The sequence below is a fragment of the Ailuropoda melanoleuca genome, chromosome 15 (assembly GCF_002007445.2).
Source record: "Ailuropoda melanoleuca isolate Jingjing chromosome 15, ASM200744v2, whole genome shotgun sequence".
In the NCBI taxonomy this organism is placed as follows: Eukaryota; Metazoa; Chordata; class Mammalia; order Carnivora; family Ursidae; genus Ailuropoda; species Ailuropoda melanoleuca.
Window position 1 is genome coordinate 14,166,405 of NC_048232.1, and position 14,841 is coordinate 14,181,245.

At 43.8% G+C, this 14,841-nt stretch overlaps 1 protein-coding gene across 2 annotated transcripts in view; it reads right to left on the bottom strand.

Annotated features, from left to right (window-relative positions):
* The window catches only part of ITGA8 (integrin subunit alpha 8), a 179,765-nt gene extending 165,367 nt beyond the window's left edge, over positions 1–14,398 (bottom strand). The window contains exons 1-2 of one of the 2 annotated variants that reach the window (XM_034643803.1): positions 13,832–14,398; positions 13,005–13,138 (exon numbers count right to left, since the gene is read on the bottom strand). In XM_034643803.1, the coding sequence (XP_034499694.1) occupies positions 13,005–13,138; positions 13,832–14,037 (340 nt within the window). In that variant the 5' untranslated portion in view covers positions 14,038–14,398. The remainder of the gene's footprint in view (positions 1–13,004; positions 13,139–13,831) is intronic. The other variant, XM_002926627.4, reaches the window with a different exon arrangement.
* Between the last annotated feature and the right edge of the window lie 443 nt (positions 14,399–14,841).

The following is a 14,841-nucleotide window of genomic DNA, read 5'->3' on the forward strand; positions in this document are numbered from 1 at the left end:
CTCTATCCTGAAGCCAGAGTTCCCATGCCGCCCTTACCTCGCCAGTGTCATCACTTTGTTCCCAAGCACAGTGATTTTCTTTGAGCTCCTTGAATTCCTCAGACTTTCTCTCAGCTCTAGATTTTCTCACACTTGGAGTAATTACTTGCTCTCCAGTGTCTTGGCCATAGATACAGCTGGGGAAGTGACAGGTCTCAATGTAGCTTCTGTGTCACTTCAGGTTGGCAGGAGCACAGCACTCTTCTGTTTAGTGCCCAACAATTTATTCGCTTCAAGAAGTAATGAAAACCTCTCAGCATGGGAATCTCAGGAAGCAGATTAAATGACATAAATCTCTTCAATATGACCTCAAAGCAATGCTTTTAAATACAGGATATGATTGGGTTTCAGGATGAAGGCTGTATAAACTTGCCTCCCAATAGTGCTTGCAAATGTATTTACACTAACTCCTGTCATATGCTTGCATTTCCCTTGGGATCTCATCTCTGTTGCCGGAAGATGTAGTAAAAAGGATCCCAACCATTCATTTAACAAAATGGTTCATTTTGTGGTTAAAAAAAAAGACTCTCCATTCCCAATGGCACATAAAATAGGCATTTCAGAATTCAAATCTTCTGTGTCTGCAGCATATCCTCATGGAAGATTAACACTCAAGATGGAATTATTCTCTGGGAGGCTTACATTCTATCCCAAGTGAGTAGAACCACACCATAAGGCGGGCAGAGGCAAAAATTAATCCTTTCACAAATAGATTCAGATTTATAAATTTGCACAGTCCCAGGGACACCTGGGTAGCTCAGCTGGCTAAGCGTCTGCCTTTGGCTCAGGTCATTATTCTAAGGTGCTGGGATCGAGTCCCACATCGGGCTCCTTGCTCAGCAGGGAGCCTGCTTCTCTCTCTGCCTGCCTCTCCCTGACACTCCCCCTGCTTGTGCTCACTCTCTCTTTCTTTCTCTCTGCTTAAAAAAATTTTTTTTAAATAAAAGGATTAACAAAAATAAAATAAAATAAAATTGCATGGTCCCTACACACTGCCTGCTAATCAATCCCACGACTTCACTACTCAGTTCATTCCACCCTGGGGACTACTCTTCACACGTGCTCATTCTCCTAACCTTTAGCTACCTTCTCATGCTCAGCTGCTAACCTAGCTGCTTATTTCACGGAGAAAATGCAAGACATGAGAAAGGGTCATTTTCCTCCTCCTGTCTCCAGACCCACCAAACTCTCTCACTGGTGCCCTCACTGTGCCGTGTCCTGTCACTGAGGAAGAGCTGCCCCTGTGCCCCTCCATCTGTGTAAGAGTCGCACACACCCTTTTTCATCTTCGCAGCACTTTGTTCCTGCAGGTCCCCTTCTCTTTCAGTCACTGTTGCCTCCCTCTCCATGGGCTGCTTCCTAATAGACTGCACACATGCTGGAATATCTTCTCGACGACTACATTTCTCTGATCCCATGTATAGTAAAAGTCCTTGGTCCTTGCTATCCCCATCAGTCCTCTCATTTTCTCTCTCAAAAACTCCACTGCAACCACTTTTGATTATCAGCAATAACCTCCTGTTGCCAAAGCAAATGTTCCCATTTCCATCCTCACTTCACTCCGCCTCACAAGACTTGCTTCACTGGCTTCATGACTTCGACAACAATGGCCCTCCTTCTCGGTGCTTGTTACACATCCTCCTCAATTCTCCAATATTCTCCAAATGTCGGAGTGCCCCAGAACTCAGTTGCAGCCATGATCTCTCCCTTCTCGTGCTCTTCTCTCTTTTCTTGGCTGTGCTTTGCTTCCCCCTTCTCCCACCATACTCACTCCCCAAGGTGTGGTCCTAAATATCATCCACATACTCATGACTTTCAAATCTCAGTCTTGGGATCCAAGTCTCTTGCTTGAGCTCCAACTTTACTGATCCACCTTCCCATATGGCTTCGCCTGGATGTCCAATAAGCAGCTCAAATTTCACCTGTCTGAATTTGACTCCTAGTATTTTTTTCCAAGACTTGCTCCTTCCCTATTATTCCCTGTCTCTGTCCCATTCCTCCATTACTCAGGTCAAAATTCTCTCTTTCTTCCACACCTTTCACCTGATCCATAATGAAATTCTACCACGTGTACTTTCAAATGAACCCCAGAGCCAACCATTTTTCAACCCCCTACTGCTATCACCCAACCCTAACCATACTTGTCTGTCAGTGGACAATGGAGATAGTCTTCCATCTTGTCTCCTTGCTTGTCTACAGTCTGTTAAACTGATCCTTGGGAAAATATAATTCAAATTATCTTGCTTGTCTACTCAAAACTCCCAGTGGCTGCCCATCACTCCTTGAATAATATCCAAAGCCCTGACCCTGGCCTTTATGGTCTTGCCTATATATTTGGCTCTCCAGCTTCATTTTCTGCACTCTTTCCCTGACTTACTTCAGTCCAGCCCAGTGGCCTCCATCTCCCAAGGACATGTTCATCTTCATATTTCAACAATGAGTTCATTGCAAGCTGGAACACTACACAACCCTCAATACTGCTTCTTTCCCTCCCTCACTCAATTAAGATCCTTGCTCAGACAGACCACCTCCTCAATAAAACTCTAACCACCTGTAGTAAGCAAAATAATAGCCCCCCAAAATGTTTACATCTTAACCACCCCCAAACCTGTAAATATTTTAGGTGGCATGGCAAATGGGAATTAAGGTTACTAATCAGCTGACCTTAAGGTAAGGAGATTATCCAGGTGGGACCACTGTCATAACAAGGATATTTTCTTTTCTTCTTTTTAAAAAATATTTTATTTATTTAACTTTGAGATAGAGAAATGAGCAGGGGGGAGGAGCAGAGGGAGAAGCAGTCTCCTAGCAGGGAGCCTGACACGGGACTTGATTCCAGGACCCTGGGATCATGACCTGAACTGAAGTTAGATACTTAACTAACTGAGCCACACAGGCGCCTGTAACAAGGATCCTTTAGAGTGGAAGATGGAGGCAGGAAAGGAAGGCAAGCTACATGACAGTGGGAGAATGACTCAGCCTGACATTGCTGGTTTTGAAAATGCAGGAGGGCTATGAACCAAGGAATGTGGGCAAATCTCTGGAAACTGGAAAGAGCAAGGAAGTAGATTCTTCCCTCAGAGCGTCCAGCAGGAATACAACTCTGCCAACACCTTGATTTTAGTTCAGTCAGACCTATTTTCAGTTGGCCTCCAAAACGGGAAGAGAATCAGTTTGTGTGGTTTAAAGTCACTAAGTGTGTGGTAATTTGTTACAGCAGCACCAGGAAAAGAATACACACCCAATCTAAAATAAATATATGGGTGTGCACACACACACCATCTTTGTTCCTTTGGTCTTGCCTTCATTTTTCTCAGTTTGTCTGTCACAGGCTATACACTGTAAACCCCTCAAGAGTCAGTAAGGCTTTGAGCTCTGTTCAGAACTGTTTAGAATAGTATCTGCTTGTTGAAAGTTACTAACAGTCCTCTGGTCACTGAAATTTGATTTTATTGTTTGCTAACATGAAGCCTTAATTTCAACTCCATTGTTGCCTTAAGATAATATTTTCATAAGTAAGGTAGGTTAAAATTTACTGAAAGGTGCGTTGGGGGGATAAAGACATTATGATTGAATAGCATGTCCCCCAAGGAGCCTGATTGAAAGGATGAAGGGCATTCAGTCTTCCCAGACAATATTTGTGGTAGAGAATGGAATTCAAGTGCATCAGGTTAAGGACTGATTTTTGGCATAAAGTTTTGCTCATATCTTTGTATCTGCTGACAGAAACACCTTCATTTCCTTGCATGTATCCGCTCTCTACCCTGAGTGTGAGGGTTGGGACTATAGTCCCAAAGAACCATTTCAGTGTCCCCAAAATATGTCCTACAAAATACATCCATTAGGGACAGAAGAAAAACGAGTTTTAATCACATTTTTCAAAGACAACTGCTTTTATTGCATTTCTTATCTGATCTTTTTTTAAAGGCTATAGATACAATTTTGTTAGGTGTGGATAAAAAAAAAGTGTGAAATAAGTTGGCCTGCTTTGGCCTACCAAATGTGAGGAGAAGTGGTAAATGTCAATTCTAGGCAGAAGCTTTCACAGACGATGTGCAGTTTTCCACCTGCCTTTACAGTTGAGGTGATCTTGAAAGCACACGTCAATAAGAAACCTCCATTGGCCTGGATCCTTGAGTGACTTGAACAAACAGAGCCCCCTTACCAACTCATATTAAACATACAATGTGAGCAAGCAATACACCTGGGTTGTTTGAAACCAGGGATTTGGACTCATTTGTTACTACAGTAATACCTGGGTATGTTTTGGCCCAAGAAATGTGAAGATAAATGGTGACTGCCAATAAATGTTCTCTCCTATGAACCCAGTGGGTTTCCTCAGTTCATGAAATCTCAGTGCCCTTCCTAGGTAAACATGCATTGTGAGTCTTAGAGAGGGGTATGATGGTTAATTTTATGTGTCAACTTGACTGACTTAAGATATTTGACTGAACGTTGTTTCTGGAGATGTCCGTGAGGGTGTTTCCAGGTGAAGTTCGCATTTGAATTGGTAGGATCCGTACAGTGGTCTGCCTCCCCGAGCAGCCCCTCCTTGTACAGTGCTCTAGAAATTGTCATGGCAGACCATCAAGTCTATATTTCTATTGAATCAGGACCTGTCGAAAATGAACCAGGCAATACTTCTGCATCTTCTTATTTTTACACCTACAATTGTTACCGAAAACATCCTTGGTCTTCAAAATTTGGAAACATAAGTACCCATACAAAAATAGTGCATTTTTAAGCTACTCTACCATCTATATACTCAATCTTCACAACCCTTCAGTGAACTCGATAACTTCATTTAGAAATTTTTGCATGTTTATTTTTACCACTCTTTTCCCTGATCATAAATCAATACTTGTGCATGGTTTTGAAAATGAAGTAAAAAAAAAAAAGCATTAAAAAAAAAGAAGAAGAAAAATCTGATTTTAATCACATGTCCCAAAGCCAGCCTCTCATCACATATCTCTTCCTATACTCTTTGAAAGGTCTAGATATAATTTTGAATTTTATGTTTTTCACTTAACATTAAACAAAACCATTTTCCCATAGTGATTAGGCCATAATTGGCTTGACTACTCATACTGAGGATACTTAAAAACATTACTTTTTTAGTATTTATGCCTCCTTTCTTCTAAAAAGGATTGGCAACAACTTCAGAATTAAGGTCTAAAACGTATTTCCCATTGGGAATGGCAGGAAGAAAGAAACCAGAAGTACTTGAAAAGCATTACTGGGACAGAAGATGCTCTGGATGGTTGAGGTCATGGGCCCAGGGACAGCAGGGACATGTGTGTATATGTAATACACGTTTGAGAGACACCCAGTGCTGCGACATATCGTGCTAAAGGCGTAAGTTGTGTAAGCGGTGTGGCAAGCTGGAGACACCTGGACGAATCATAGGGGATAACAACAGAGATACGTGTGACATGGAGCCATAACCTGACTAGGGGGAGTTGGCTTCATCCCCTACACCTATGGGGAGACGCTGTGCATGAGGGGGGCTGTGCGTGGCCCTGCATAAACCTGTCTCTGTAGCAATGGTGTGTGCCTCTCTAATTTCTACATTTCCTGGAAAGCAGGGCAGATGCCTGCAGAGGCTTTTGCAATATCATATACAAATCTGTGTCCTCATGTTAGATATCAGAGGTAAGGAATAAAATTGAACGAATGTTAATGTGTACATGCCCTGAGGGTAGTTCCGCTGATTGTGACAACTACAGTAAGTGTTTGCAATGACGTCTCCTTAGTTTAAAGACTACCAATGAGGGTCCCATGCCTGAATTTCAGTAAGGATAATATTACACAAGTATGATGCTTCATTGGAAAGACTTATTCTTACTCACCATGTTTTCAGCTACAGTTCTCTTGCCAAACATTCTCTGAACATATAATCCTTTAGTCAAAGAATGATAAAGAAGGTCCTGCCTGATCATCTGACCGATTGTTTCCCCTTATTTAGAGGCAGCAGCCTAAGGTTATATGTGTTTCCCTATGCAGCCAGTTACTGTTACATCAGACCTTCCCATCGTCCAGGAGCTTAAAGATAACATGCTCATAGTGATGACCACAAAACCAAATTGAAGCCCCACATCGAATACACAACTCTCTAGCATTCTTCATAAAGATTTTCTTTCTCCTTTTCTTTTTCATTTACAATCAGTAAGAGTCACTCTTGGTAATGCATAGTTCTCTGGGTTTGGAGAAATACACACAGCCATGTATCCACCATCACAATCAAGACACAGCAAGTTCCATCATGGGCTCAGCCCCTGTTCCCCAAACTCCCTTGTTCTGCCCCTTTGGTGTCAACACCTCCTTCCCACCCCCAATGCCTGGCATTTTTATAAAGAGTTATTTGTAATCAATGCCTTGTTTCTACTAAAAACAATTAAAATGGTAAATGGTTACTTTTACCAATGTTTATGGATCTAGAAAATTTGGGGGCCATATACAAAATATCAGAGATCCAGCAACTGATCTGTCTGCAGGACTGATATTTAGCCCTATTTCTTTCAAACTGCTGTGGGAGCTGCCTGGCTAAAGCCCAAGGGAATAACACCGGTGTATTAGGTAGATTCCTTTAAGTATAAATCACTATTGGTGAATCGTGATTTGCTTATGTACCTTAAATATCCATAATAGAATTAAAATTATTTTTAATCTACTTTAGGGTTTCATTACATAGGTGCACCTTGCTTGATGCATTAAATATGTTTTTGTAAGGATATACTTAAATTGGATTTTGAAAATTAAATATTATTTTCTAGGTAAGTGCTTTTAATAGGATCAATGATTAGTCTATCTCTCTTCCTCAAAAATCTGCGTTTGTGTATCTGGATGGTGTCAGTCAGGGCACAACTGATCGAAACTTTTTTGATAAGATTGGCAACCCTCTTCACCAACACAGTGCACAGACACAGGGCTTTTTATACACAACAGGTAGAGTTTGAATGCACACACCTCCACCGGTCGGGCACCGACAGAGATAGAGACAGCCAGCGAGAGAGGGAACACAAGCAGGCGGAGTGGGAGAGGAAGAAGCAGGCTCATAGCTGAAAAGCCTGATGTGGGGCTCGATCCCATAACGCCGGGATCACGCCCTGAGCCGAAGGCAGACGCTTAACCGCTGTGCCACCCAGGCGCCCCTGCTTTCCGAATAATTTTAAGACAACTTCCTACCTTTCTCCCAGAACGCTGCAGCTACTGCACGGGCTGGGCTCTTCCTGCCAAGAGCCTGGAAGCCTGTTCCATCACACAGACCTCTAGTGTCTTGAAAGAATTTTTCAGATTAGGCAACAGGCGTCTAATGTTCATGCTACTACTCAACTAGCCGTTGAACAGATCAGTTTCCCATTTCTAGTTAGAGTGTCAAGGACTTCCTTCTTCTAATTGCTTCCTCGGCTGCCATGTGCTGTAGGGACCACTGCCTGCTCCCTTCTCGTGTCAGGACTCGGTTGCGTTCTGTCGCAGGGAAGTCTGAGCCATTTGGGAGAAGCTTAAGGATGTTGGTTGCATCTGCCCGGGCAGCGTGTCGGGCATGGTAGCCATCATGAGTTGCTTCCAGAAGAAGTGAGCCATCCAGCTAAACCACCCTCAGTGATTCAGTGGGGTCAGCAAGGAATATACATGTATCTCTCTATTTTTCTTATTAGCAGCACTTCTACTAATTACATTATGAATTCTTCATAGAGCAGGTTCTATTTGGGCTGCCTCCCCCCCTTTTCCACTTTCAATTCAACTTCTCAAAGCCCAGATTTCTGCTGTCCGTGAGTTCTGTCCCACTTGTGTTATTTCCTCTGTCATTTACTTGATAGCTCTGACCTACATTTTTCTTCTCTTTGTTCCTGAACAAAACCTGATTTCTTTCTGAGGAAGTTGGAAAAAGCAAGACTTATGTGACCAATATGTTTCCCAACCCTCATATGAGAAAAAGGGCACACCCAATATTATCAAAAAGCAACCCTTGTACCAGTCACAGCGCCAGATGCTTTAAGCTGCTTCTTATTGTGGGCTCACTTAACACAAAATAAAACAGACCCCCAACACAAAGGCTTCTGGTTCCCGAGCTAGAACACAATTCTAACAAAAATCTTACCATTTCAGAGCTTTGAAATATCCTGACCAAACTGTCTTCCGTTTTAGGGTTTCGTTTTGTTGTTGTTGTTTTAAACACAAAGATACTAAATTAAGGCCAGGCAAATTCTAGTACTTTTTCTCAGATGACTTCCAAATCTCAATGGCACTGCCCACCTCTTCCTGTTCATTCTTTTTGTGGGTCCCTAATTGCCAGTGGTTCCCTGCTGTCTTGCCTCACCATTACTGATGATTATTATTAATTAGCACATGCCATTATCTTTCTCCTCAAAATGTTTCATTTGTGTATTTAAAATAATCAGATATTTGCACACTGTGCCTTTGCCAGTATTGTTGCAATTTGCCCTTCATCATTCCGAAGATGAGGCCCAATTCATTCGGTTTCATCCCTCCCCCTTTAAGCAGGAGGGCTGTAATCTAGCAGTTTTATTTACTCCACACGTGGGTTTGGAAAATGTAGGAAAAAGATGAAATGAAACTTGGAGTAGATTTAGAAAGGAGAGGCATGAATTTGGCAGATGTGATGTTTTAAATTGTTTAAGACACGGGGCACAGTTTAGACAGTTCCTGAGGCAAAAGTGAAAGAAATCAATTTAGTGAAGGGGGAATTTTATTCAAGTGAGGTAAGAGGGAAAGACGGAAGGGAGATGAGAGAAATGCTTTTTTGCAACCACTTGATTTTGTACAGAGCAGGAAAATTATCTACTCTTTGCACTTTGCACCTCCCCCACTGCCATATGCTTCCCTAAGGTTTCCTTCCTCCATACTTGAAAGGACCACAGATTTTAATAGTATTCATGCATTTGAAGTGCTAGGCTACTCCTGGCTTCCTGGTTTTTTCATTTATGATGAGAAGTAATTTTTAAAATCCAGGTTACATGATAAGGTAAAAATAAAATGATCATTTAATGAAAAAAAAGCAAACTAAATGGAAGTTTAAAAAAAAAAAAAGCAGTTGACCTTACAACTGAAGTTCAGGATCACAACCAGATTCGGGGACTAAATTAGAGGCCAGTCTCCTTCAATGCCTAGGTTGAGAGAGTTTGTTAGGTTACCACCGTGAACACTAAATTGTAGACACCCCAGGGGCCTGAACAAGTTGAAACAATGTCATTAAAAGGTCAAATTTACTTGAATTCAGACGTTAATAGTAAAGCCAGACAGAAAAAACCAGGAGAAGTCACGACTATCTTTTCAGAGGAATATTTGCAACGTAATAAGTATCTACGCCTGAGACCTCACGCTCTGTTATGTGAACATCGGTTCACTACTTTGTCAAGCAGAGAAATTTTCTTCCTCTTTTGGGAAAACTGTACATGGCTGCCAAGGGGCAGAGATTAAGACGGGAGGCCGCTGCCTGGGGACGCTGAGGGGCCACAGGACGCTGCGAGGCGCTGTGGCAAACCAGGGACATGGACAACCCACCATTCTCATCAAGACAAAGCCTTCTTCTATGACCTCTGCTTTCCACAACCCTCGACCCAAACTGCTTCTCCCTTCTAGATCTTGTCTGGAAGATCATTTTAATTGGAATTTGTGAAGGTAATTGGAGGCTGAGGGAATGAACGGAAGCGGGGAAGGCAGGGCAAGCAGTGTGTCAGCTCCATAGGCTCCAACCCTGAATTTGCACCCTATTAGGACCGGTCCTCTCCCATTCCTGGAAGGAGGCAGGGGGAAGAGGCAGGCTGTGTTGCAGGTGGACCTTTTTTCCAGTCCTGCATCTACTGCATGCCATGGTGTGGTCTTGCATGTAACTTTTTTAACACCTTTGATGTCAGTTTCCTTCTTCATAAAATGTGTTTTATGGGTTAGACGTAAGGTGTGGGGCGCCTGGGTGGCACAGCGGTTAAGCGTCTGCCTTTGGCTTAGGGCGTGATCCCGGTGTTATGGAATCGAGCCCCACATCAGACTCCTCCTCTATGAGCCTGCTTCTTCCATCCCACTCCTCCTGCTTGTGTTCCCTCTCTCGCTGGCTGTCTCTATCTCTGTTGAATAAATAAATAAAATCTTAAAAAAAAAAAAGAAGTAAGGTGTATAAGTGACTGGTATGTAGTAGGTGATCAGTAAATGTCAAGCATGTGGTAATACTGACTGCCAGACCCGGAGTCAGCAACACCTGTGTTTCTGCCTTTCATCTTTGGTTCCAAGATCACACTGTGCCCAAAGAACAGGGACTCAAACTGCAGAGAGCTATACTGACTCCCGCTGCCCCTCCTCTCTCTCCCAGCTTCACAGCAAATGGCAACCACTGGCAGTTCCATTGTCTGGGGCGCCTGGATAAAGAAATCGGTAGAAATGATGTGCGGCAGGCTAGCACTCACTCAGTAGCCAACATGGAGCCCTGGGGTCCTCGGATTCCTTTTGCCCCACCATTCCCAGGCCATTCCCAACAGCAACCAAGGTTCCTGGGCCCACAGTACACCCTGATGGCTAATATGGGGAACTTTCTTTCTCAAAGACTCTTCTCAGTGGGACTCCCCCAAACTTTCACAGCTCACTGCTTCATTCATTCCATTGCGGACCATTCATTTCTCACAAACGTGTGACTTCCTCTGCCTTGTTACTTTTTTATCTTCATTTTTCGTTCAATCATTTCAGGAACATCTATCTCCCTCCCTGTTTCTTCCCCTTATTTTGTTCCATTTATGAATCCTCAAATCACTACAATTATGGTTGCTAAGTATAATAGGACGAGGACATCTGTATACCCCCCCCAAAAATCAAAAAAACCTCCATTCATTTAGAAGTAAAATAAGATATAGCATAGAACCAGCAGCATTTGTCTCTAGAGCCTTTTTAGATATCCAGATGTCTTCCTCAGAACTTGCACAGAAGGGATGCCATTCACCCTTGGCTCTTTGTCCAAGTAACACTGATCTTTTCTCGACATTCTTTTTATTTTTCTATTTATTTAATTGCTAAAACTGTGCTGGTTTGGCCCCTACTGTTTCACTACAAATATAATCCAGCTACAGTAAGGGTTAAGTGCATTCCTGTGGGCTGTTCTGGAAACCAAAGCACAATCTTGCAGCATTAGTTCTCCATGGGAAAGTGAATTCAAATCTCCAAACAGTTGCTCTAGAAGGAACTTTTGGAAAATGTACCTATTGTAATTTAGCATTGGAAGTTTTTTTGGTTGGTAGCATTCAGTTTTTAAAATTTCATATTGATGTCTGTATTCTCTGGTTTTCCTCTGTTGAACCATGACATCTACTGGGATTAGTACTTAGAAAGGTATTCAGATGTGACTTATCTGGGCAGACATCGGCTCTTCTTTTATCAAAGGAAAAATATACTAACCAGATCCTGATTTGGTATGTCGTAGGAATGTTCTAGCAGGTTATAAAATTCATGTCCATGACTATAGATTGCGTCTTGGTAAAAATACAAGAACATATCTTAAAATGTAAATACTTATTTCCCTTAACTTAAATTCAAATAATACTATTGATTTATTCTTTATTTATCAAGGCTCAAGTTTCAGAGACTTTTAAAAATACAAATGGTTTTGATATGGATTATTTTAAAAAGCCATTTTAGAAAATTTATTCTTAAACTAGAGGTAGGTCAGTACTCAGAAGCATTTAAAATCCCCATTAAATAACTAGTTAAAAGATTTCTTTTACAAATTAACATCAAGTGACTTAATTTGTCTAATTTCTAATACATTTAAAAGTAAAAGCTTTTAAAAATTGGTACAAAGTAACTGAGTTACTTAATAAAATGGTAAATGAGCTATTGTGACTACATATAAATACATATGAAAAACATAATTGGAAAATGCTTTTATGAAGTATTTTCCTAATTTGGTCATAATTCAAGGTAAGCCTTGCATAGGATTTTTTTTTTCTTTGGAATGGTTTCCATATTGATAGAATGGAAATTATTTTCTTTTTTAAAATAGAAAGTTACAAATTGGATAAAGTAACAAGTAAATACCACCCATCCAATTTCATCAAAATGCTGTGAAAATGGATCTTCTGCATACATTCTAAATGCACACTAATGTACAATGATGAAGAATGATGTCATAAAAACATGTGGTGCAAAAGGTATTTTAAATGACTGATCATCAAAGAACATTGAGTTCACATTTTTCTGAGAAGAGATATTTGGTTTCTGATAATGTATACCTTTTGAATTCATAAAGTTTTAGAGGTACAAATTAAAACATTCAGTGTTAATGTTTTCTAAAGCATTACGGTAAAATTATTTTCTCAGGACCCAAAGAGAAAACACCAGAGGAAACCTAACCAGCCTGAATTGGTTAAAATGTATTTTCCCTTTAATTAAATAAGAAACATCTGTCTAGGGATTTTGGAAATGAATGTAATCCATCCACACTCTGCCTGTACTAGTTTGCATCCAATGTCCAATATTTTGAAAGAAAATTCTTTCTTTCTGTAAAGAATTAAACAGCAACATGGAACGATGTCTGGGTCTATAGAGGCTGAGTCTTGCCTCCAGAGTTTGGGCACTGAAAATGCTAAGGATTGGTCTTTTCCTTGATTTGTCCTTGGGAAGCAACCAAACTCCATAATCACGGTTAGGGTGGAACATTTGTATTTCTTCAAAGCATCCACTCAGCCTGAAAATGCCCATCTTGGGACAGTAAGGAAACAGAAGTAACTAGGACGCATCCAAATACTCAAGGTCAGAATACCAAGGTTCCCTCTCTGGGGTTCATGGGACATTTTCCTCGCCTTCACTCAGGCTTAAGCTGATTTCTCTAGGGACCTGAACAGCCCACAACACAGACTCATCAGACAGACCAAACGAGTACAAACAAAGCGGTAGTTAACTCCAGGATGGCTCTGGTTCTTCGAAACCAGGACCCACCGATGAGAATGACAAATATCACTTACTGGTGTTGTCAAACGGTATCTGCTTGCACTGCGCAGACCCCTCGGCGGGCCAAGGACAGTAATAGACTGCTCCCCCTTCCACGATGTCTGGCTGGCTGGTGTTGGCTTTGGGCGCCCCCACCAAGACACTCGCTCTGCGAAAGGGTTGGAGAAAATCACTCCTTGGGAATCATAAAAGCGTGCGCATGAGATGCAGTCTCGGTAGCGGCGTGATCACTGAGACTAGGGTGGGGGTCGGGGGCAGAAACGTATTTATGATGGAGACCGACTGTCAAACTTGATTTCCTGTTGGAAACCTGCGGGCGTCTGAAACCTGGTTTTGAAGAGGGTGCAAATAGTCCTGATTCCTCTCTAGGTGGAGCTATGTATACAGTGAGATGAGAGAAGAGGGGGAAAAAATAGCAAAGGACAGAGCCCAGCTGCTTGTAGCAGACAGCACTTGCGCCCAGACACTTAATTGTTACGGGCTATGCATAAACAGACCGTGTTGTGGTCCGTTGTTTTAACTGGCTTGAGTCTGTTCGGTCCCGTTCTCCCCTTTGTACGATGCTAGAGTCTTTGCTCGAGTCCTGGGAGCTCCCCAGGACTTGCGTCCTCTATGCAAGTGGCATGTGTTTAGTTCGAAGTTCACAGGCACATCTAGCATGGAAGGGGGACAAGAGGCGGGGGAGCCGGACGGGACCCCAAGTGAGCAGCGGGATGGAATCTCAGGAATCTCCTTCCATCGGGCTGCGGGGACCGGCGCGGGTCCCCCGGCAGATGGGCAGGGACCCAACCTGTGTCCGGGTTCGCCCCCGCGCGCGAATTCCCTGCGCTGGGCGACTTACGTGCGAGCGGCAGGTATATGGAAGTCCACCGCGTAGCCGAAGTAGCTGCCCTCGGGGCCGCTGTACACCGTGAGTTTGTCCACGTCCAAGTTGAACGCCTGCGAGGCGGGGGTCCACAGCATGCCCAGCGCGGCCGAGAAGCACCAGAGGGGCGCGAGCGGCTGCGCCCGGCTGCCCCGGGGACCGCGGCCGGCCCCGGCGGACATCGCTCTCAGCCCCGGCGGGTGCTCACCGGGGAGAGGGAACCCAAGACACCCGCCCGGCTCCTTCGCGGGGGCGGCGAGTAGCGGTGCCCAGATGCCCGCGTCCTGGATCGGTGCACGCGGCGCGTCCGCGGTGACAGCCCCCGGCGCTCCGCGGCGCGTCCTCTGCGGTCTGCTCCCCGCCTGCTCCCCGGCCGGCTCAGGGGCTGGCGGAGAGGATGCCAGCCCTCCCCTGGCAGCGGGAGGGGACCCGGCGCGCTCACGGCGCCTCCTAGCGGCGGGTCCGCGGGCTGCGGGCGGGAGCCCGGGAGACTCCCCGCCGCCCGCGCCCCTGCTGGAGGCCGGCGCCTGGAGCCTGCTTCGGCCGCCGGGCTATATACACTGCAGTCACATCTCAGGGACGATCTGAATCTCGCACATGCCAGTTCAGGTCATTGCTTTTGGGAGCTATGCCCCGCGCATGGGACGAGAGCATGCTCTAGGTTCTCCCAAATGGAAGAATGTGAAAGCGTACCCCACCACGAGGGGAGATAAAGCCGAGTTTCTTGTATCATCTCTGCAGCCTGATGAACCCTCAGGGTCCATCCGTGTGTTCCTCTGTGGCTGAGGGTTTGCATCCGACAATACTCTCCTCCACCCCCCCACCGCCCCCTGCAGGGGTAACTGGTACACAAAACCTTTATTTAGGTCTTTCTCAAAGGCACGTGGGGCATGTGAATGCCTTGGTACTAAATCTTCCGAGGCCCTGTGTAATTGTGATGAAGAGTAATGAAGTTAGAAATGTTCGAATTAATGATTTACCCTCAG